Source organism: Dipodomys ordii, unplaced genomic scaffold, assembly GCF_000151885.1.
Source record: "Dipodomys ordii isolate 6190 unplaced genomic scaffold, Dord_2.0 Scaffold27, whole genome shotgun sequence".
NCBI lineage: Eukaryota > Metazoa > Chordata > Mammalia > Rodentia > Heteromyidae > Dipodomys > Dipodomys ordii.
The window spans coordinates 13994359-14017642 of NW_012267243.1; the positions used below are offsets into that span (position 1 = coordinate 13994359).

At 37.9% G+C, this 23284-nt stretch overlaps 1 protein-coding gene across 7 annotated transcripts in view; it reads right to left on the bottom strand.

Moving 5' to 3' along the window:
• Positions 1-8223: 8223 nt before the first annotated feature.
• The window catches only part of Csnk1g3 (casein kinase 1, gamma 3), a 60906-nt gene continuing 45845 nt past the window's right edge, over positions 8224-23284 (bottom strand). For 4 of the 7 annotated variants that reach the window (XM_013015733.1, XM_013015729.1, XM_013015732.1 and 1 more), the window contains 3 exons: positions 18859-18965; positions 18363-18386; positions 8224-10618 (listed from right to left, as the gene is read on the bottom strand). In XM_013015733.1, the coding sequence (XP_012871187.1) occupies positions 10564-10618; positions 18363-18386; positions 18859-18965 (186 nt within the window). In that variant the 3' untranslated portion in view covers positions 8224-10563. The remainder of the gene's footprint in view (positions 10619-18362; positions 18387-18858; positions 18966-23284) is intronic. The other 3 variants (XM_013015731.1, XM_013015734.1, XM_013015730.1) reach the window with 1 other exon arrangement.

The window sequence follows — 23284 nt, forward strand, 5'->3', positions numbered from 1 at the left end:
CAGTCATCTGCTATCCAATAAAGACTCCCGATTCGACCTCTCAAAATGTGGCTTTTCTGTCTGTCGAGACTGAGTTCCCCATACAACTGTTCATAGGAGATAAAGAGTCTCAGTTCCTTACCCGGGCTGGCTTTGAACCTCAATACTCCAATCTCAGTCTCCGGAATAGCTAGGATAACAGGTGTGAGCCATGGGTGCACAGCTCAGCCAAACTTCTTGAAAGGACAATCCATATAATCCGAAGTCTATTTTGTATCATTCCGTTTACTTACATCAGCTTAAAATTTTCATTTGTATTGAAAAACTCAAAATTCACTCATAATCACCTTGTAAGAAAAAATAGGTTTAGCAGAGTTTCCTCCTCTCCATCTACCTGTTTGTCAAGTAATCCTTAGAAAGCCCCACCACATTTCCTCCCTTCCTCTAGGACAGAGATGAGCCCCCTCTTGGGAGCGCTGCAACATAAAATCACTCTTGTTAGAGATCATTTATATACCTTGTAAATGGGATTTAAAAAAAAAAGGTAAGCTGGGTGCCAGTGGCTCACACCTGTAATCCTAGCTACTCAGGAGGCTGAGATCTGAAAATCGCAGTTCAAAGCCAGCCAGGGCAGGGAATTCTGTGGACTCTTATCTCCAATAAACCAAAAAAACTGGAAGTGGTACAGTGGCTCAAGTGGTAGAGCGCTAGCCTTGAGCTGAAGCACTGAGTGCCCAGGCCCAGAGTTCAAGCCCCAGGACTGACAAAAAAATGGGGCCTTTTTTCAAACATATTATCTCCCTTCATATAAAGTCATGAGAACTTTTACATGCCATCATCTTTGAATCTATTAAATAGACAGAATGAATGCCCTAAATGCAAAGGGAAAAGTTGGAGAGGAACAGCATCCTTGTTGATGGTCTTTGATACCTAGGAACAGGGAGTCAACCAGATTGCATTAGGAGTCAATGCAGGCAGATTCTTAACCTGGCTGTCATTACTCATTAGGTATGAGAGCCTACCTACCACAAAGATAATAATAGTTAATAATAATAATAAACAAAATTGACTGATATGGTAGTGACAGATGCTTGAAAGTATAAGTCTCTTAAGATCTGTGTTGCCTAGGAAAAGGAACTCAAAAGTCTAATCCAATTCTGGAATTAAGAATTTGTTTCATTTTCACAAAAAGGAAAAAGAAATGATCAGAAAAAAGTTGCCCAGCTAGCAGGCTCCGTATTTGAAACAATATACATACAATTGGAAAGTCATCTGCAGATAGATGAGAAACAAAGCTTTAAGCTTTCGAATTAGCTGGGGATTGTGTGTGTGTGTGTGCAAAAGTACACAAAAAGTTGTAGCCCATTGTAAGCTAGTGGCTGTGGCTCACACCTGTAATCCGAGCTCCTAAGGAGGCTAAGATCTTCAGGATCATGTTTCAAAGACACCCTGGACAGAGAATGTGTGAGATTCTCTAAGTGGAGGTGGCAGCAATGAGCAAGTGAGCTGAGTGAGACTCCAAGTTCAAGCCCTGTAAGCGTCTCATCGATCTCTCTGCCTCAGCCCTCAGATCTCAGCCTCCGTAGGCCCCTAGCTAGCTGCTGGCTGAGTTTCTTGTTTTGTTTGTTTTCTAAAGAAAAGGGTGGATTCTACAGCAACAGACTGACAAACACAATAACCATATATGACCATACATAATTTGTTAAAAGGCAAATTATAAGTTTAGAAAAATGGTGATCTTCACAAATAAACATTACACCCGGAAGTCACGTCAAATCAAATCTACGTGTGTTGTTTTTTTTAAATGAGATAATGAGAATGACAAGGCAAAGAAACAGAACAATTTCGTTTTCTACAGGTGTTTAACCAATTTTGCCAGCATCATTTCTTCCATCCACTTTTGTTGTCTCCCTTATGGCAGATTAGGTGGCCATACGTCTACAGGCGCATTGCTGGGTCTTCAGTTCTATTACATTGGTCTCAAGCCTGTCCTTGTGCCAGTATCAAGCTGTTTTTATTACTATAGCTTTGTAATAGAGTTTGTAGTTTCGTATTGATATTCTTTCAGCATTGTTCTTTCTGCTAAGGATTGTTTTTGCTACTTAGGGTTTTTTATTATTCCACATGAATTTTTGGATTGCTTCCTCTGTTTCACTGACGTTGGATGATGTTGGATATTGATGGGTAGTGCACTGAATCTGTAGATGGCCTTTCATGACGTCAATCCTCCCAAGCCAGGAGTTCTTCTTTAATTTCCTTTTTGTATTTAAAGTCTTCATCATAGAGGTCCTTCACTTCTTTGGTTAAGTCCTAGATATTTTATTTTTGGGGCGGGGGACTATTATGAAAGGAGTTGCTGTCCTGATTTCAGCCTTGCTGTTCTCATCATTGGCATACAGAAAAGCCATTGATTTTTTTTTTAGGGTTTCAAGGTAAAAGCAGATACCCTGAAAACATTACAGGAAGGAATAGGAGAAATACTAGGGTTCCTCGGCACAGGTCAAATTTTCTCAATAAAGATCCAGAAACACAACCACAGATTGAGAGATCTTCACTAGCCATACAACAGACAAGGGCCTTTTATCTAAAATATATTCAGAACTCAAAAAATTAAATCCCCCCCAAAAAATCCTCAGAGAAACAACCACCCCAATTAATAAGTGAGCTAAAGACTTAAAGAGAGACTTCTCTGGAGAGTAAATAAGGATGGCCAATAGACACATGAAGAAATGCTCAACTTCTCTGGCCATAAAGGAAATGCAAATCAAACAACATTGAGATTCCTGCTCACCCCAGTTAGAATGGCCATTATAAAGAAACAACAGATGCTAGAGGGGATGTGGCCAAAAGGCAAAACAACTAGTGTTGGTGGGAGCATAAACTTGTTCAACCATTCTGGAAAGCAGTATGGGGGCTCCTCAGAAGACTACACATAGAGCTCCCCTATGACCCAGCAATCCCACTCCTGGGCAAATTACCCAAATGCCCACAAACAAGCTACCAGCACAACCCTGTTTATTGCAGCATTATTTACCATATCTAAGATATGGAACCAACCCAGAATCACCTCAGTAGATGAACGGAGCAAGAAAATGTGGTATATGTACACAACAGAATTCTATGCTTCCATGAATGGAATGACATCAGCCATTCATAAGGAAATGAAAAGACTGGAAAAATCATACTAAGTAAGCCAGACCCAAAGAAACCTAGGCTCCATGGTTTCCCTCATTTGTAATAATTAGTCTATGTCTAGGATAGTCCTAGCAGATGAGCAGAATAGCTCAATAGCTATGTGCATGACCACATAAGATGATGCTAAGCAAAATAAACTCCAACACATGGAAACGAGGTTTTTCTTTGTTGTTGTTTTTAATGTACTATGTGATTTTTTTTTCTTTTGTGTTTTTTCTTCCTATAGTTATCCCCCGTTGTCGCTGTTTTTTATTTTGGTGCCCTGGGTATGGTATATACCTTTATCTGAAATAGAGAAGGGAAGGAAAACAACAAAATGTGAGACAAAGGGAGAACCAAGGCAATAGCAATATTCACAAGACTATGTTGGAAATGAACTGTACAACTTGTGGGGGGGGTGAGGAGGAGGGAACATGCGAGAAAAATGAGGAAGGGGAACAAGTTCAACTAGAAATGTACTCACCACCTTAGGTGTATAATTCCTCTGCACATCACCTTGACAATGGAATTAATTTTTTTTAAAAAAGAGAACGATTGACCTGGATTTTGGCAAAGCACCTGATAAACAGCTAATGGCACTCAAGTGGTCAAAAGAATTGTCTATAGCAATGAGAATACTAGACTTTGTTCAATAGGTTGGTACTGACCCACCTCAGCATATTACTGGCTTGACAGAGGGCTTTCCCTGGTACTTTGTTGTTTTTATTAAGGTATAAAATCAGTCATATTAGTTCACGTATGTCCTTAAGTGAGACAATATAGCCAATGAGCAATGGGGTAGTAAGGATCATATATATATACATATATATATATACACATATATGTATATATATATGCTTGTGTGTGTCACTACTGGGGCTTTAACTCAGTGCTTGGATGCTGTCTCTGAGCTTTTCAAGGCTGGCACAGTACCAGCACAGTAACACCTCCATTTTTGACTTTTTGGTGGCTTAAAGAGTCTCATGGACTTTCCTGCTCTGACTGGCTTTGAACTATGAGCTTCAGATCTCAACTTCCTGAGTAGATTACAAGCATGGGCTATTAGCACCTAGCAATTTGTGGTGTGTGTGTGTCCATGCACACTAGTCCTGAGGCTTGAACTCAAAGCCCTGAGTGCTGTCTTTGAGCTTCTGTGCTAAAGTGCTCTACCCCTTGAGCCATGCTCCATTTCTGGCTTTTTACTAGTAAATTGTAGATAAAGTCTCGGACTTCCCTCTTTTTCTAACCAGGTTGGCTTCAAACCATGATCATACCTCTGCAGCAGACAGCTAATATTTGTATTTAAATGGTTAGAAAATTCAAAACAATATTTGAAGACATATAAAATTACTTGAAATTCAAATTCCAGTGTCTATAAATACAAACATGCTACAAGAGCAGAGTGGACACTGGTGAAGGAGCCCAGATGTGGTATATCTTGCTCTGTACTGCTGTTCCACACACTAGATCTCAGGAGTGATTGTAAATCAACAGCAGTCCCATGAGTCACACCTATTCTCATACAAATATTTTTTTTCTACTAGTGCAATTAATCATGTCAAAAAAGTAATCTTTGAATGTGATACCATGAAGGCACAGTGAGAGTTGAATTTGTTATACAATTACATGGCAAGGTATTGTGTTTATTATGGAATACTTGAGCTAAAAGCATTATTTCTTCATTACTAACCACTCACCACAATATTCCCAACTCACAGGAAAGAAACAGACAACTGGAGAACTAAAACATCCCTTTCCTGGCAGAATTTATTCACATGCACATGTGCACACACGCACACAATAAGAATCAAAGTGCAACACAAGGAACTTTCTGTATGGATCATTTGTTAGCTAAGAAAGTTGTCTGCTGATGGTGCATTCGTTGTGGTAGATTCCAGTGGCCACAAAGTGCATCCAGAGAAACTTCAACTGTGAACCTTTTAGCAGGAAGTTATGACATTTGGACACTACAGTGTAACCCTAGTTCGTTTAAATCAAGTCACATACTCTTAGTGGTTTTCCTTAGTTTTTGATGAATCAGCAGGTGTGGCCAATGCAGCTACAGATTACTTGAAGAAGTCAATTGAGATTCAATTCAACCTTTACAAATACTATGAACAGAACAACAAACAGATGTTCAAAGAAGCTCCGAAAACTCTGACCCAGTACAACTTGAAATAGTATCTCCCATGGTGTGTTGAAACTGATGGGGGTAGAAATATATGTGGAAGAGAAAAAAACATTACCTGGATACGTTTATAAAGCTTGTAAAAATGTTAGAAATTCAAACCTAATGTATATTACTCATAGCTGTTTTCTTTAGAAAGTATGTGAATCTTATGTATTTCTGAACTTGGACAGACTTAATCCAGCCAATATTAGAAGCAGCTGAAAATTCTGCCTTGCCCAATCACACAACAGCTCGATGACAGTGATGCTTTATTGCAATCTTTTGTTTAGGGGATCATGGGTTTGAACTCGGGGCCTTGTGCTTGTCTGGCAGGCATTCGACCACTTGAGTACCACCCCCAGTCCTTTTTATTATTCTGATGAGGCTCCAGAGGTACTGGGGAGTTCAGATGTGCGCCATCATACCTGGCTTGGTTTTGGGGTTGCTCTTGAGATAGGGTCTCACTAATTTCTTTGCCCAGGCTGGTCATGAGCCATGATCGTCCCATCTCTGTCTGCTGCAAAACTGGGATTTATGCATGAGCCACTATCCTCAGCTATTATAATATTTTTACCTAAGGCCAGCCTGAATTTTTTATAAACAAAAAGAATCCTTTAAAGAATTCCTTACAACTGAAAAACAGATGGCATTAGAAATTAGCTTTTTCTGCAGATCTGATAAAAGGCAACTATCAAGAACAAAAACATAATAGAAATCTCAAGTATTTCATCCAAGACTTGAGAACATTACTTGTTAATATCTATTGGTAGGAAAAGACATTTTCAAAGGTGAAATAGAAAATGCATGCCACAGATCGGCATTTAACAACTCAAATATTTGCAGTCAGCTTCAAATCCCAAATTAAGTAGTATCCTTGCAAAATAACTAAATTTCTATCACTGATATACTTCTACTGTATTCAAGTGCTAATTGAAGTATTAAAATTGGTATTCAAGTGGTACTATGTCTTACATTTAATCAATAAAATATGTGCAAATTTGTTTGCTAATTGCTTAAGTATATAAAAACCTCTAATTTTGCTTGCTTTTATCCACAAAGCCTAAAACCGGAAGAAAAGGGGAAAGAGAACTTAGTGTCCCAGCAATACACTGTTGATACACCTTGCCAGTCCTTTATTTTGCTATGACCCACACATTCTTAGGAAGTAAGTCTTGATGCTGTCTATAAATCTATCAGAGCTGGGCAGAGAACAAACTTGCTACCCTGAATATCATAAAGCTTTACCATAGTTATTTCACTCACAGAAAAGTTATGTTTTAACTCTTCTAATCCAAATTTATCACCAAAACGGTGACAAGCTAAACAAAAGCACATCAAATAAGGTAACTTATCATCTTCCTTTTTTACCTGATTCTAAAACATTTTTCAACAGTACTCATAAGTTCATAAGTAACTTCTAATAATAAAAATGCTTGTTAAGATTCTGAAAAACAGTAATGGGTAGTTAATCAGGTGTGTGTTCATGCTGTGCGTTTTTGCCACGTTGTGGTGACTGTTTATTCTGCTTATATCCAGTAGCTATTCACTCTCCTAGTGTTAATACCCTCCTATCTTTTTGTGTGACCTCTCTTCTGCCCCATTTCTCAGTCCAGGTAGCTTCTAAAGGTGAGCCCACGGCCCAGGCTCACCCACTGGGAAAACTGCATCACCTTGTCCATAGTAACTGGTTTGGGGTAGACACGCAATCCATTGCAGGAACGTCAGTAATCAGCGCTTGTTGAAACCATTGAGAAAAGCAGACCTTAAGATCTTACTGTAGTTACTAAGGCAGCAGAGTAAAATCGCAGGTTACTGGGTGGCCACTTCACCATCACACACGGAAAGAGAGGAACTGCAGGATGGAAAGTACGCCACTGCCTTGTGATCTCAGCTACTCAGAATTACAGTTTGGAATAAACCCAGACAAATTAGTAAGACAACAACCAGTCTGGGTATGACAGCATGTGCCTCTAACCCCACTCCTTTCCCAGTGTAAACAGGAAGAGCATAGTGTGGTCCAACCCAGTCCAGGCACCAAAGCTTATCGGGGTGGGAATTGCAAGCTAAAGCAAAATGGAGTTCTCAAGTGCTTAGTAGACAGGAAACTCTGAGTTCAAACCCCAGTACTACCACCAAACGTGGGCAGGGGGGAGGGGGGAGGCCTGGGGTTGGGGGAGCAAGCCAAGGGAAATAAAGACGAGTCCAGTCTTAGTACTGGGATTAACCATGTCTGAAGTGTTGTAGGACTGGACTCTAATTAAACAAGAAAGTGTAAGCTCCTATTGCTTAAGCCAGGTTAAGGTTCAATCACTGGAAGTTCTAAAGGTTCTTAGTAATACCAGTACATAACCATTGAGATGGGAACCCGTCTCACATCAGGTTTTTCTAGGTAGGGCCGTCTAAAGATGATGTGTTATATGTTAGTTCTCCTGCTGGTCAGTGGGGCTTAACGGAAACAGCCCGCCCAGGCTAGGTGAGCGCTACTTTACCTAACCAAGCGCCGCAAGCGCACCAGGCCAAGCACTGGCGGCGCAAGGCCAGCGGTCACCATTCGCACTTCCCACATGCAACCATTTTAAATCTGCTCACCTAAAACGGGACTCACACTGCTCAACTTCTATGAGCATAATACATGATTTCACTCTCTAAAAGGAATTGTTTCCTTCAGTGTAGTAGCATACAGCTCTAGTTGTTCAGTTATTTAATTCAGAAAAACATAAACCAAAAAAAGTCAGTTTGATCTTCTGGATCATGTGCCCCTCACAGCTACGTTCTAACAGAACCAAAGCATGGTCCTTTAGCTCTCCTGCTCACAGCTCACAGACGAAATGGTGAATTTCTAAAACTCCTGCTTGGATGAGTGATGCTGCCCGTGCTTTGAGTAAAGGGGAAAAGGCAAGTGTAAAAAAACTACCTTTATTTTTTATTTCTTTTTCAGTTACATACTTTTTTAAACAGGGATGTGTTTCATTATTCAGACGTTCAGGCAATGTTGACTTCATTAGTGTTGACAGAAAAGCATAAAAATGCAAAACATTGTTGGCGTAGCCCACACACACCTGCACTGCCTACCACGGGCCGTCCGTGCTGCCGGAAGACTCCGTCCTTGGCATTAAAATGGAGCACTTAAAAAAAGTATTGCTAAAAAGCAAATGTCTACACACTGGTCTTTGCAGCAAATAAGGGTATTTATACTTTTAAAATATTTAAGTCCATAATTGGATTAATATACACACCTTCTTATGTATAAGGAATTCAGATCATATAAACACTGTACAGTCCAAAAAACCCTACTGAGAATAAAACTAAATAGAGGCTTATGATAAGAAATACAGATAGCCCATGTATTTTACAAATATCATAGACACACAAATTTGGTCAAATACTGTAAATAAAGAAGTGGTTTCACATTATAATGGCCAAACATCCATCTATCTTGCTCAAAGCAAACAAAAATAAAAGCTCAGTATGTAACTTCTGTAATTTAAGACATTATAACAAATATCTACACAAACAGATAGAATGGAACTGTTGACCAAATGAGACAGCCAATGTCTTCCAAGCTGGGCATAATAGGTCTTCAAAATCAAGAAAAGATCAATCCTAGGACTCAGAGCAACAGTGACAAACAACGTCCTGATTTGTGGTATCATACGATGCTTAATAAATCAAAAACAACACATTGAGCTTTTGGCTAATAAGAAAAATAAATTACAAAGTACAATTAAATACCTGTAAATGCAATAATGAAGTAAAATGTGGATTTGTTTACATTGATGCACATTTTAAATGTTACCTTGAAACAATAAAAAATAAATAAGCACACTGGAGGCACATACTTAAAGACAAAGAGACTGCATGGGATTGGACTAAGTCTCATGAATGAATGGTAAATAGGAGAACTGACCAACATAATTCTTTCAAGCCAGTCTTCTTGTTTTAACCCTTTGAGTCAAAAGTGACAAGACTTTCATCTTTATGGCTTAAAACAAAGCACACTAAAAGAAACGTGGAAAGGGCTTCCTCTTCCACACACCTGTTATTCTACTCACACACTGCAGGCACTTCAAAAGACCAGGGAGACAAAGCACCTGACCCATCCTCTCCTAACATTTTTCAATCATCGAAATCTTGCTGCAAGTGGGAAAATTCCCAAAAACTAGCAAAGTTAAAACCAGGGCCTAAAACACAGAGGGCAGTCGAGTGAGTGACCAGTTTTTATTGCTGGGAAGTGTTTTTGTTTTGTTTTTTAACCAAAGAGCAAAACAATAAACAGACACCCCTGCAGAGCAGCTGGGTTTTCTGCTCAGGGGAGGATCTATCATTCAGCAGTAGCGTTCAGGGACCTCACGCTTCAGCCTTACATAGCACAACCAAGTTCACATTTATTTCTTTTTCTTAGTGTATTTTCAAAAATTCCAACTTCTCAAAATATTCATTCCTTGACATCTAACATACACTAGTATCTGGAAGCATAAAGTTATATTATACAAATATTTGGACTTTTAAAAAAACAAGTGCTTTTGCCACTTTTGCAACACAGTACTTCACATAGTACGGCGACAAAAGCCAGAGCTGGAACTTCCCACCCTTTTTTGTGACTCATGTTATCACCACCATCTGCTGACCCACCCAGTGCTTTGCTCAGTACCTCTGGGTAGTGACTGTACCACAATTCACAGAGTGAATGCTAACAGGACTCATGAATGACAGTACCGTCAGAAATGCTGAAATCAATGCAGATGACACAAAACATGAACTTCTCAAGGAATTGTTTTTAAAATGGTCAGCCAATTCTGGTTTTCTCTGCTGCTGCCCTGTCCATTGAGAAGGAAATTTCCATTTGAGTATGCTTTTACACAAAGTATCTTAAAAAAAAAAAAACAAATTAGGTATCTAACTGCTTAACCTGTAAGATACCATACTGCTTTCCTAAGCAGGAGAAGAGCTTCTGGAAAACACACTGTGGAAACGTACTCAGCAATATCACCTCATTGGTCCACTCCATTCACTGATGGACAAAGCGCTCAGGTTTTGATCAAACTTTAAAGCTTCCATAAAAGTGAAAGTAGAAAAAAAATATGAATGTAAGACAACCACAAAATGAAGTAGGAAAGTATGACTTTTTGTTTCTAGGAGTGAGTCCTTGAAAATATGTGGGGTCACTACAGAGATGACTTCAATCACAAGACAGCAGATGAAGGTGCAAGTAACTCCCCCGGACCTGTCTGTGGCCACAGTCACTTGTGACGTTGGATGGTTTTCCTTTTCCTTCGTTTGAAAAAACAGCAGCACCTGGAAAGAGAGGGAACAGTGCTTTGTTATACAAACACATTCAACAATGGTTGAATCGATTATATTAACTATAAAGGGTTATAAGAAGCAACAGGCTAGTGCAAAAAAAAAAGTAAATACACCAGTGAAGCATGTATATTAGTGAAACGATGGCAGAGTTGTTACTATTATGTCTAATCAACATGCCTTTTAGTCGTAGCAAGACGTCCTAGGAAATGTAGCACACAGGAGCCAGCAAATTCAAATGGCTTTGCTCCAGGAGGGGAGACCCTCTGGCACTCTGCATTTTCACCAACCCAGCACGTTATTTAGCATGCTCAGTAAGCTGACAGGGGCGTGCTCTTCTACAGTCCTCTTAGGCAGCCTCCCCGTTCTCTCTCATACAAGACTGCTGAAGCTACCGTGACAAAGGCAATAATGACCCCAAGGGGAGGGATTTCAGGGTCATCAAGAGTCAGTTTGGATTCCAGAGATAAAAAGAACTAGGAAATACACTCTATATTTCCTGCCATATTATCAACTGGAAAAGAGAAGTGTTACCTATAATGCCAAAAACTGACAGAGCTAAAAGAATGTCAACCTTACTGTGTATTAAGTGAAAATATATTGAGGACTTCAAACAGCATAATCAAGGTGATTTCATAGTTCAGACTATACACTCAGAGCAACGTAGTTCTGAGCCTGGAGAGAAGCAGGTTCTCACAGTACACCTTCTTCCTGCCAGACTGTACAATGATGTGGAGGCTAACAGGAACTGGAAAGGAGTATGACTCGATAGCACTCACCCAAAGAGATTTAAACAATTAATTCCTTTTGTGTCTACTCTTTTCTTTTGGTGGTACTAGGACTTCACCTCAGAGTCCTGTATTTGAAGACAAGTGCTGTACCACTTGATCCACGTTCTAGTCTTGAGTTTTACTTTTGGTACAGGCAAACATGGTTAGGTATCCTTGAGTTTTCCATATTGGTGTGCATATTTTGTAATAAAAGCAAAATGTTCTTCCAATTCTTACTAACTTTCATTCATTAAGGAGTATTACCAACATCTGCAAGCTAATTGTAATAATTACCCTGTGGTTTTCTATTTGTTGTTTTTTTTGGCCAGTCGTGGGGCCTGAACTCTGGGCCTGGGCACTATCCCTCAGCTTTTCAGCTCAAGACTAACTCCCACCACCTGAGCCACAGTGCCACTTCCAGCTTTTTCTGCTTATGTGGTGCTGAGGAATTGAACCCAGGGCCTCATGCACGCAAGGCAAGAGCTCTACCACTGAGTCACTTTCCCAGCCCTTACCCTCTAATTTTAAGAGACCTATTCTACACTATCTAGTTGTTATCAATCTCTCTGCCTGAATTATCTTTAATAAAAATAATTCCACATCATTTATTGTGGTTTATGCAGAGATCCACATTACACAGCCCCATCCAAACAACACAAAATGACAGTCAATAATATGCCAGTAAGAATTGTGTCAGCTGATAAAGATTCAACCAGGACTAGGTACAATTATGAATCTTTACAAACTTTACCTCACCTCCCTGGGGAGACTACCAGGAAACATGAAAGACTCAATCAGGGGCTTAGAGAAGTGCTGACACAGGAAAGCAAGGCCCACAGTGTAACTGATCTTTCCTATGCTTAGAAAAACATAAGCAAAAACTTATAATGGCAGCTATCAAATCTATTTCAAATCTGTTGCATAAATTTTCTGGAGTGGCAAAGGAAAACATAATTCAAGTCAAAAATGCTTTTTAAGAAATGAAAATCACTCATCTAAACTAAATCTTTCAAAGACTTAGGAAAACAAGTTGGAAAATATCCACAGGGTAAGAAAGCAAGTAATCAAACACTGGCATTCAAAATGAACAGATCAAAATTTAAATATTAACTTTAAGAATCTCATCACATGAAAGTGGAAATTAATTAGTATAAAGTCCTTTGAATGGTGTTAACTGTTTCTAAATATGATGTTGTTTTGAATTCCTTGGTTTATTCTTTTAAGCTTTTTCTAAGATACTATTTTAAGTTACATATGCCTTTTAGAATGAGAAACTTAATGTCATATGCATTTTTGTGAACATGTTCAAGTCCCAGTTTTCCACACTTGTATTAGCTATTCACATGCCTTATTTATTGCTTTCAGTTCTGAAAGTCAGAACCTAAGTAACCTTTTATCAACCTAAGTATGATCAAATACAGAAATCCATGCCAGGCATTAAGACTAAAGATCTTAAGGTGAATTCTAGTTGTAGAACCCCTTTAAGTTCAACAACAACCTACCAAAGAAGAACAAAAAAAAAGACATAAATTCCCACTAACTAAAAATAGCCTTAGACTTGCAAAAGCAAAGCTAGACTGCTACTAAAGAAACCACCACCAGATGGCAGCATTGCCTCGTCAAATGTGAATGCATTCAAATTCAGAAATGTTACCAAAATATATCCTTACAACTTGATAGTTTAACCCTGGTTGATTCCTTTAAAGTCATTTCCAATAAGAGTTATACCCTTAATTATTAAGAATTAAGTCTCTGCTCAACTGTCTCCAGCCCAGACCTAAATCACTACTATTGACAGCTTTGTTAGCATTAATAAGCACATGTACCACAACTGGAGCCACGTGGCCCCAGCTTTTACTCCTTTATTACACTCTGAAATTCCTGTTCCTTTCACATTAGAATTTAAGCTTTATAAGTAAGGGTTTACTCCCAGATACATCCCAACAAGGTAGCATAAAGTTGATACTCATTTAATTAATAGCTACTGAATAAATGAATGTTTTGGCTCTGGGGCACAGGCTTTAGTGACCTTCATGAATTAAAAGTTTCTGTGCTTATCTCACATAGGTGTTTTGGAAGGCATTCTTAACAAAGTCTGAACCTTAAGGTTAGGTCAGAAAGCACTGGTTTTTAGTATAGCTGCTGGATGACTGCTCCTGTTTCTACTTCCAATCAGGAAGATCATGGTCTCAGTCGTTCCAAGCAAAAACAAGATTGTAATTAAAAGAAAAAGAAAAAAAGCCTGCCTAGCTAGTAAACACAAAGTCCTGAGTTCAAAGATGGGGGGGCGGGGGGAGGGAAACTAGAGACAAAGAAACAGAAAAGAAAGAAAAAGCCGGCCAACCTCTCCTTACCTAAGTAAGCTAAGACAAATTATCTTTTAATGGCATCTAATCTTTTAACTCTTTGACAAAGACCCTTCTTCCCTTAAAATTAATACCAAACATGCAATTTCATCTTGCAGTATCTTGATTTTAAATAGGGAGAGGTATTCAGTTAGGCAGGAAGGGTTCCTATCAGGGGCAGACCATCCATCCACCGAACGATCGCAAGCAGGGACCTACAAGACTCATCTCATCCCAGTGTCTCGTCTCCCTCTCTTCTGTCCACACGATCTTTCCCCCTCCTTTTCTCATGCTGCCTTAGTTCAGAAATTTTTGTCTTGCCCAAACAACTGCTGAGTCTTTGAACAGAATTTCCAGCTGGGTGTGGTGAAGTATGCTTCTAATCCCAGTACTCAAGAGGCTGACACAAGGGGATTGTGAATTTGAGGTGAGATGAGTTACAGACCAAGACCTTGTCTCAAAACAAGTAAAACATTTTGAAAAAAAGAGTAGCTGGAATTTGCAGTGAAGTCTCTCCTCTCTCCAAATCTACCAGCTAAACTGCCCATTAGGATGGGCAGTTGATGATAATGGTCTCATGGACAATTCTCTACTGGCTAAGGCATTAGTCACATGGCTCCTTACTATGTTCTTCACTCAACTTCTCAGTGTCACCTTTACAGGGAGAAGAATGCAACTAGCACATACTACATGGTCTTTCAGACTCTTCTCTTCACCTATGATCTTGGGTATACCTACCTAAAATCCATTTATCCTACCCAAATCATCTCTAGAGGCTGGGGTATAGCTCAGTGGCGGATCACTTGCCCGACATGTATGAGGTCCTAGGTTCATTAAAGGAAGATATTTGGTCACTATTTCTTTATTTCTGTACCTTGTATGTAAGTTTATCTGATTTGGGGAGGAAAGGGGGAGCACAGAAATGGTGGGACAAAGGGTGAACCAATGCAGCAGTGATACTCACTAGACACTGTGTTGGAAATGAACTATACAATTTGTGGGGGTTGGGAGGGAAAAATCCGGGAGAAAATGAAGAAAGAGGTGACACTATCCAAAAAGAAATGTACTCATTACCTGACATGAAACTGTAACCACTCTGTACATCACCTTTACAATAAAAAATTTTAGAGAAAGTTCTATAGCCTTTACTACTATCGCTTTACTTTTGTTATTCTCACTAAAAATCATCTCCTGAAAAATAACATTTTGTTCATTTTTATAATTCTAAAGACTATCAAAGTCCAGAATACTAGTAACTCAATAAATGAATGCACTGTCACCTTAACATACTTTTAAGCAACAAGTTTCTTAAATGTTCAAGAATACTGATACAAAACAATTATCTAATTACAGAAGAAAACAAGTTACACCCTGGAGTCAATTTTCTGCTCACTAGTGATGCTTCAAATAAATGTTTCTATCTGATCGCACTGTTTGCTGGCTTTTAAGAAGCCTGCTTTCTTAGGCAATTACAAATCACTTCCTTCCTTTTTTTTTTGGCATTACTAGAGTTTGAACTCAGGGCCTAGGTGCTGTCCATAGTTTTTTGCTCAAGGCTGGCATTCTACAACTTAATCTACAGCTCCACTTGCTGTTTAATTAGATAGAAAAAAAATCTGAAATAATTCTAGGCAGGTTTCTAACAGAATCATATAACACAATCTAAAAAAGGAAAAGCTGCTGACCTTAGACAAAAACTAGAGGACATGAGGAATGTATTCATGAATCTGGACAAATGTTTAAAATCAACCTCATTGAAGGAAAAGTAAAAACTATGTGTTTAAAGAGTTTTAGTGGAAAGCTAGTAAAGTTCTGAGGATTCCTATAACCTACCTTGAGGAAAATGTTCCAACTTCACCTTTTAAAGTGTACACTACAATGATATATGTGCACAGGCTGGCCGGCCATCCTCACCACCAAAGGGAAAGATGTTTAGCTTCCCATTTAAAAAAAAACCACATTACCATAAGCAGTTGTCCTCCCCCCCCCCCCCCCCTGTTTCCTGCCTTACAAACCGCTAACCTACTTTCTGGCCCTACATGCTTCCTACTCTGGAGAGTTCATTCAGATGGAATCATCTAATGTGAGGCCTCTGTGTTTGGCTTCTTTCACCTAACATGTTTTCCATTTCACTTCTTTTAAACGGTCACATGACAGCCCAGTAAATACTTATTTCATTAACTAGTAATAGTTTGTTGAGGTTTGCTATTTTAACCACGGGGGAGGGGTCTGAGGATGGAAAAAACCTTGTTTTCAACAAATTCAGAAAGTTTCATCATGTAGGAAACACGTAAATAGCTTTAACAGAGAAAAGCCAAACCAATCAATGGAACAGAAGGCTAGACAGTGAGAAAGATGGGGGCAGAGGTGCTGGGCAGACTGTGAACATTACGAGGGGCCTTTTCTGTCATACTGGGAATCTAGAGGAGCACACAGCGCAAGGCCTCCGCCTCTGGTCATGCACAGTAGTGATCAAAACGAACCCCAAGAAATGGAAACAAGAAGGCGCTTTTTTTGTTGTTGTTCTCTCTCTCTCTTTTTTTTTTTGGTCTTATTTTAACTGTTTTGGGGAGGGTTGTGAGGGGCAAAGAAATAGAGGGACAAAAGAAGAATGAATGCAGTAACGGTACTCACTAGACACTATGTTGAAAATAAACTATGTAACTTGTAGGTAGGGATGGGAGGGAAAAACTGGAAGAGAGTGAGGGAAGAGGTGACACTGTCCCCCCCCAAAAACTGTTCTTATTACCTGACTTATTAAACTACAACCCCTCTGTACATCACCTTTATAATAACAATTTTAAAAAGAGAAATCTGGACATCATGTTCTAAGCAATGGAAAATACTTCCTTCAGGAATCGTTTATCTGTCACTTTCTTCTTTCTCATTCTTCTTTTAAAAAATTATTTACTTTGCTGTTATTATAAAAGTGATGTACAGAGGGACGGTACTTACATGAGACAGGTAGTAAGTACATTTCCTTTCATACAATGTCTGTTCCCTTCCTCTCTTCCACCTCTGCCCATGAGTTGCACAGCTCACTCTCATCAGCGTCCAGGGAACTCCACTGCTGTACTTTTTACCCTTTATCCCTCAAGTTCTGTACCTTTCCCGGCTTCCCAAAGATGTGTCTCCCTAATGTCTAGAAAGATAACCAAACCCATAGCACACACTTTGACTCACCCCAAATAAATCACTCTCAATGCTACTCTTCAAAGCCACCTCCATAAAGTATTCTCTGACCTTCCAAGTCAAGAAGCAATCTCTTTCTTTACAAGCTCTAATTGTTTTTCTATAATTTGTATCATAAACTACCCTATGCTAGTACAACTGCAATCTTTCCCGCTACTCTGTAATCTATTTAGGAGTGAGAAGAGTACTCAACAGTTCTGAAATCTCAGCAGTACACCTGAATGAATAAAAAAATAAAAGTAATGGAGCTGATTGAAATCCAATCTCTGGAAGGAAGTGAGTGCAGAACGAACAGCCTGTTCCTATGAAGAGGGTGGGAAGGAAGGAAGAATACGAGAGGGACACTGCTGGAAGAATGCAAATGAGAAAGGTCCCTAGGGTCTGGTAATGAGGAAATAACTGGAGATACCAGACACTATACAAGAGCTTTATCACATTTACATTTCTCCACAACCAATGAAGCAACACTATTCACGTTCTTTCATAGGAAGGAAACAAGCATGAAGACAGTAACAAGTAAGTGGCAGCAGGACTCTACCAGCTACGCTTAACAGGGATCACACTACTCTAACCTTCCGTCCTGCCTTCTTAACTGTCCTAAGGAGTGGTCCTCCAAGTCACAAACTCTATTTTATATTTAAACAAAACACACAAGTGACACTGACCAAAAAGCACTGTAACCCCTTTGTACAACTCCATAATAAATAACAGTAATTATAATAATAAATACAATGTGAATAAGCATTTTTAAAGAAATTATATAATATTCGATGATAAGTAAAATGATTCAAAATTTGCTAATCTAAGCATCTTCCTTTGTTTATTCTAAGTCTGACTCAAAATGTTCCTGAAACTGAGACAGAAAATTACAACTGAAAGCCAGTGTCAGTATCATTTTCACAAGTAAAAACAATGTTTTTTATGATATCTGTTAATTGTCAGGAGCTACTTTGAGAATCCACACTCTCTCCATAGAGTTTATCATTAAGTTTGTCAACATTATATTGAACTACCATGATAACTGGTTAGTAACTAAAATACAGTTTTAGTGATAACATAGGGAAGAGAGTCTGTTGTAAGTATTTCATAGTAATTACAAAGAGGAGAAAAGAAAATCTGCCTCTTTTTCTATTTAGAATAAAAAGAAATGCACAAGCACAAGCAAAGTGGACATGTCATCTATGCAATCAAAACGTCACTCAAAGCAAAAAAGTTGCAGCAGGCAAAAGAGCTCCTCAAAAAAATATCTTTTGCTCTCCCGAGCTACTATTAATGATAGCAAATATTTTTACATAGCTTTTACCAATTATAATTTCTATGGTCAGAGGTTCATTTATTTTTTTTGTTGTTTTTTGTTTTGTTTTTAACTGCTAAGTATTTGAAATGATAGCCAACGGAGCTATTTCTGCCTGCCTACACTTGAGAACTCACCACATGTTCAACACTTTCTGGCAGCTATACACATAAAAAAAAAATACGAGGAAAAAAAAGAAAGAGAGATCATCAGAAACAGCACACAATGAAATGATCACATTGTTTATCACGCTAATTATCCAAGCAGAATATAATTTGTATCTTAAAACTAATAACCAATTATATAACATCCTATAAAATGAATTATTTTTATACTTACAGGAAGAATAATATACATAGTATGGTAACAACTTTCATACAAAGCTCAAGTGCCAAAAGCTAAAAATATGCTATTAATTTTAAATGAGAATTTGAACAAAGTTTGTAATTCTGGTTATATTATTAAAGTATTTACTGAAATGGCACTATTTGAAATAAAATAATTAAGTGTATTACTTCTTTTATATCTGTTTGGGGGGGAGGGGAAGAAGTGAATGTGACTACAAATGAACTTGAAACATGCAGAGCTAAAGAATAACAAGTTCCTAAATGAACGAACGAAAGCAGTACGTACTTGGTCTCATCCATCACTTCCACTTCAGTGGGAGCAGTGATGGGCGCGTTAGAACGTCCTGCAGTGGGGTCATCTGTGTTTAACTCGCCATTTGTAGAACTTACAACCTGTTTCAAAAGAAAAAAAATACTCACAGATCATACAAACATACGTTATACATACTTATATATATACTGTATAAAATACTTAAATTAGAAAATTAATATGAGAAATACAAAACTATTAGTAAGTAGTTGTTCATAATTGAAATAAGGCTAGCATCTTTCTTTTGTGAAATTTTTGTGTTTCACGTCTGATTTTGAAAGTTGACTCTTACTCTATGGTGTCATTGATAGATCGTAAATTCCTTCCTATGGAAACCTTAATAACAATAACAAACGTAGTACTAAATTTCCCAAATTCTCTTGTTTTGTCAATTCACCCATAATCCTATTTCTTCCTTTCCTCTTTAATACTAAACCTGAAAAAGTATATGACTCATTCCCCCCTTCTACTGTCAAAAGTTTTCATTTATTCCTCAATTCTTATCTATTTTCTGTCTGTACTTCAGAAACGTAAATACTTCTCTTGAAGGTAATCAATGAATCTTCAAAATAGAGTTCTGTGAGGCTTGCTCAGCCCTAATCTTCCAAAACACTTCTGCATCTCTTTGATGAAAGCTGATTACTGGGGCGATGGGTCTACACTCAAAACCAACTACATTACTCATTAGAAGTTTGTTAGGCTCTTTCTCTTGTCACAAGATTTCACTCATTCAGGCATGCATTCATTCCTTTTGACAAATTATTTGGATCACCTACTCTGTGTCAGCTACAGCCAAAAATAAGACACAGTTCCTATTGTTATGAAACTTAGTTTTTATGGAAGCAAAGTGTGAAGACACACAATAAATAAATAAACAAACAAGATACCTTATATTGCTAAAGTAAACCTTGGGGTCTTTAACTAAAAAATGGAAAATAGCAGCATCTAATTAACATGGTTTCTGAGAGTATGAGGTGAAATCAGTACAATCTGTAGTGAGTGCCTGGATTCGATGAGACATCTACACAGGGTAGCCACCATCATTACGAAGAGCATCATTTGTAATCATGGCCTCCACGCTCACACTTCTATAGAAGCCTAACGAGTCACCCAATCTTTTAGCTGCACCGTTTGGCACCATAATCTCAACAATTCTAAGGTTAAATTCTACTTACATCTATTATTTTTCCTATGATTCCCATAGAAAAAAATTCAGTTGAAGCCTTATTATCTTCCCAGAATTCATCAAGAATTATCTTTGATTTTCTTTAACCTTTATCAAATCCCTTTATCAGAAAGAATTATAGATAGATAGATATCTCTATATATGGCATGAGCATCCAAACTGACTATTAGATTTAGCAATACTATTTATTTATAAGAACCGCATAAATTTTGAAAAACTGAAATTAAAAGTTTTAGCTGAGTTCATAGTACGCAGGTACGGTTCTAGTTACTTGAAATACTACATCATACAAAACAGAAGAGTATCCTTCCCTCCCTCTCAAAGGAGAAAATCAGTTAACATATTTGAGTTAATTCTTGAGTTTTGGAAATGAAGTTATCAGTATTCTATGTGGAATATGCCCTTAGAAATAAACACTAGATTTGGTTTTGCATCTACAGATGAAGACATACAAAACTGCTTTGAATATTTCTGGAAATGATCTAAGGAAAGGAATATAGTAATACCTACTCTTCCCCCCTTTCTGCCACTCTAAAAGCATTTTACACCACCTTTAACTACCAGAGAGCGTTGGATACAGTTGACAGAAGTTCACTGAATCCTCTCTCTCTCTCTCTCTCTCTCTCTCTCTCTCTCTCTCGTCGGTCGTAGGGCCTGGGCGCTGCCCCTCAGCTCTTCAACTGAAGGCTAGTGCTCTACCACTTGAGCCACAACACCACTTTTTCTGCTTATGTGGTGCTGAGGAATCGAACCCATGGCCTCATGCATTCAAGGCAAGCACTCTACCACTGAGCCACCTTCCCAGCCCTCCTTTTCTTTTTTTATTTACTAGCCCTGGGTAGCTGAAGGGATAAGTGACATCATCTCAAACTCCAGTCTCCTCTAACCTGTATGCCTTTACTTCAGGTTTCATAGTTCATAATCTAAAAACCAAAGTATTTCAAGTTCCAACAACAGCTACTATATATACTTCACAAACACAGTACCTAGTTTATTCCAGCTGGTCAAGGAAGATTGTCATAACTGACTTGGTTATATAAGCTTTATATTGTGGAAATGTTTCCAATTCCATTTGACCTGGATGATCAGAACCAGAGCAAAAGGAAGCAGTATCTTTCTTTATGTACTTGTTCCCAGGTTTCCCAAATTCCCTAACCTTTTGAGTAGAGGCCAATAGCTCCCAAGTCAGAAGAAATGTCATACAGTGGTTAAGCGGTGGTAGCGCTCTGTCCTCCATAAAGCCACCCTACTTAACACTGCAATTTGAGAGAAATGTCATGGCAATAAAGCTGCTTTCATTTACAAGCAGTTGTGTTTATACAAGGGAGGAATAAAGATTTATTATCAATAATGTATCATTACAGTGTTTGAAACCTAAATTAGTCAACAAAGCAAATATATACACATTTTTTACAAGTCATATTCTAAATAATTATATTTAGATGATATTTTTAGAATTCATTCGAACTAGAAGACAGGTATTTCTGAAATATTAGTGTTCATCAGGATCCTTTCTTTTAAGGAAAATTATATAAAAATGTCAGATGCTCTCAGACTCGACATTTCAAAAAACTTGAAAATTCAGGTGTTTTTAGGATTGTTATCTATTCTCTTATTCTAAAGAAATTTTCTCTCACATTACAATTTTGAAAAGAAACTTATTGTAGCTCTTATTTTAGAGTAAGAGAGGGTGGGGGCAGCAGACTCTAGTAGTTTCAGTATCAAAATTCAAGGGAACACTTTGGGGAAACAGTTCATAGGTGAGCATGTGAGAGATAAGTAACAGTTCACTCAAAAGATGCCTACTAAAGAAGTCACTTCATAGGACTTCGAGTAGAGATAACCCATCTTACAAAGGTAACAGAACTTTTGTAGGTCTTTTAAAGCAAATACATTTTCTAAATAGAGTTAATTTATGAGAAACTAGCTACACAACTATCTTCCAATATATATTTGACTCTTTCAATCATAATTACCAAATGCAGTTGATATCCAATGTATTAACCAATCAGATTTCCATCTACCCAGTAAGCAGATTAGAAATACTGTCATTGTGTATTTTATTTGTGCACTCAGTTTTGTTCTAAAAGACATCTGAAAAATATGATATATAGTGAAAAAAATAATTTCCAGAGAGTTACTGGACCTGTGCTGAGGTCTATATATATATTATTTGAAACTAAGTTTCTTACATACTCTAAAAATTACAATTGATATTCTTAATATTCCAAAAGATGGTCATAAGGATTATAGGTTTCTCATAGAGTCTGAACAATGACAAACCAAATGAATTTTCAAGCTCATTTTCACTGGTAGAGCTATAATAACCCTATTTTCTTTGATCACTAAAATCGTCAGAGATGTTACTATAAACATTATAAAAGAGTATCAAAATAAACTAAAAATAACAATAAATGTAATAAGTGGACAAGAATAAATGGACAAGAAAATTCTAAACTAGACCACAGAATGTGATCTAGAAATTATTAACATAATAAAAGCAGGTAACTACAATTCTGTGCAGATATCAGAACTCCAGAAAGCTATAAAAGGAATATGTGATTCTAACAGTTGCTCAATTTTGTTCCTTACGCTGTAACTTCAATGATTTTATAGCAGTAATTGAAAATAGTTTTAGAAATGTTTTAGAAAATTCCACATTCACAATTCCACCACTGATAACTATGTGTTCTACCAGTGCCAGACATAACTGTCCAATCCTTTTCCTAGCCTTTACTCATACTTCTGTACTATACTCACTCAAAGATGACAACTTTATTACAACAGTTAATGTTTTTCTTTCATTTTCTTAACAGTGTCTGCTTACATGTATTTTTCCTGGTCTGAGACTGGGACTCAAATTTGGAACCTGACATTTTTACTCATGGTTAGCACTCGACCAACAGAGCCATGCCTCCAGACCCTACATATGCCTTTTACATAGTTTGTGATTCTGTTTTGCCCCCAGGAGCTCAAAATTGCATTAATCCTAAAATTCAATCCAAAGGCTTCCCATCTTCAGGGGTAAACTATATACTAGGCAACACGTCCTTAACTTCTGCCTTTTTTTTTTAATTGTGAAAATACTGTACAGAGGGGTTACAATTACATGAGCAAGATAATGAGTACATTTCTTATCAAGCATTGTAGCCTCCTCCTTTGTTTCCTCTTCCCATCCCTTCCCATCAGCCCCCCTCCTAATTCTCCCCCCCCACC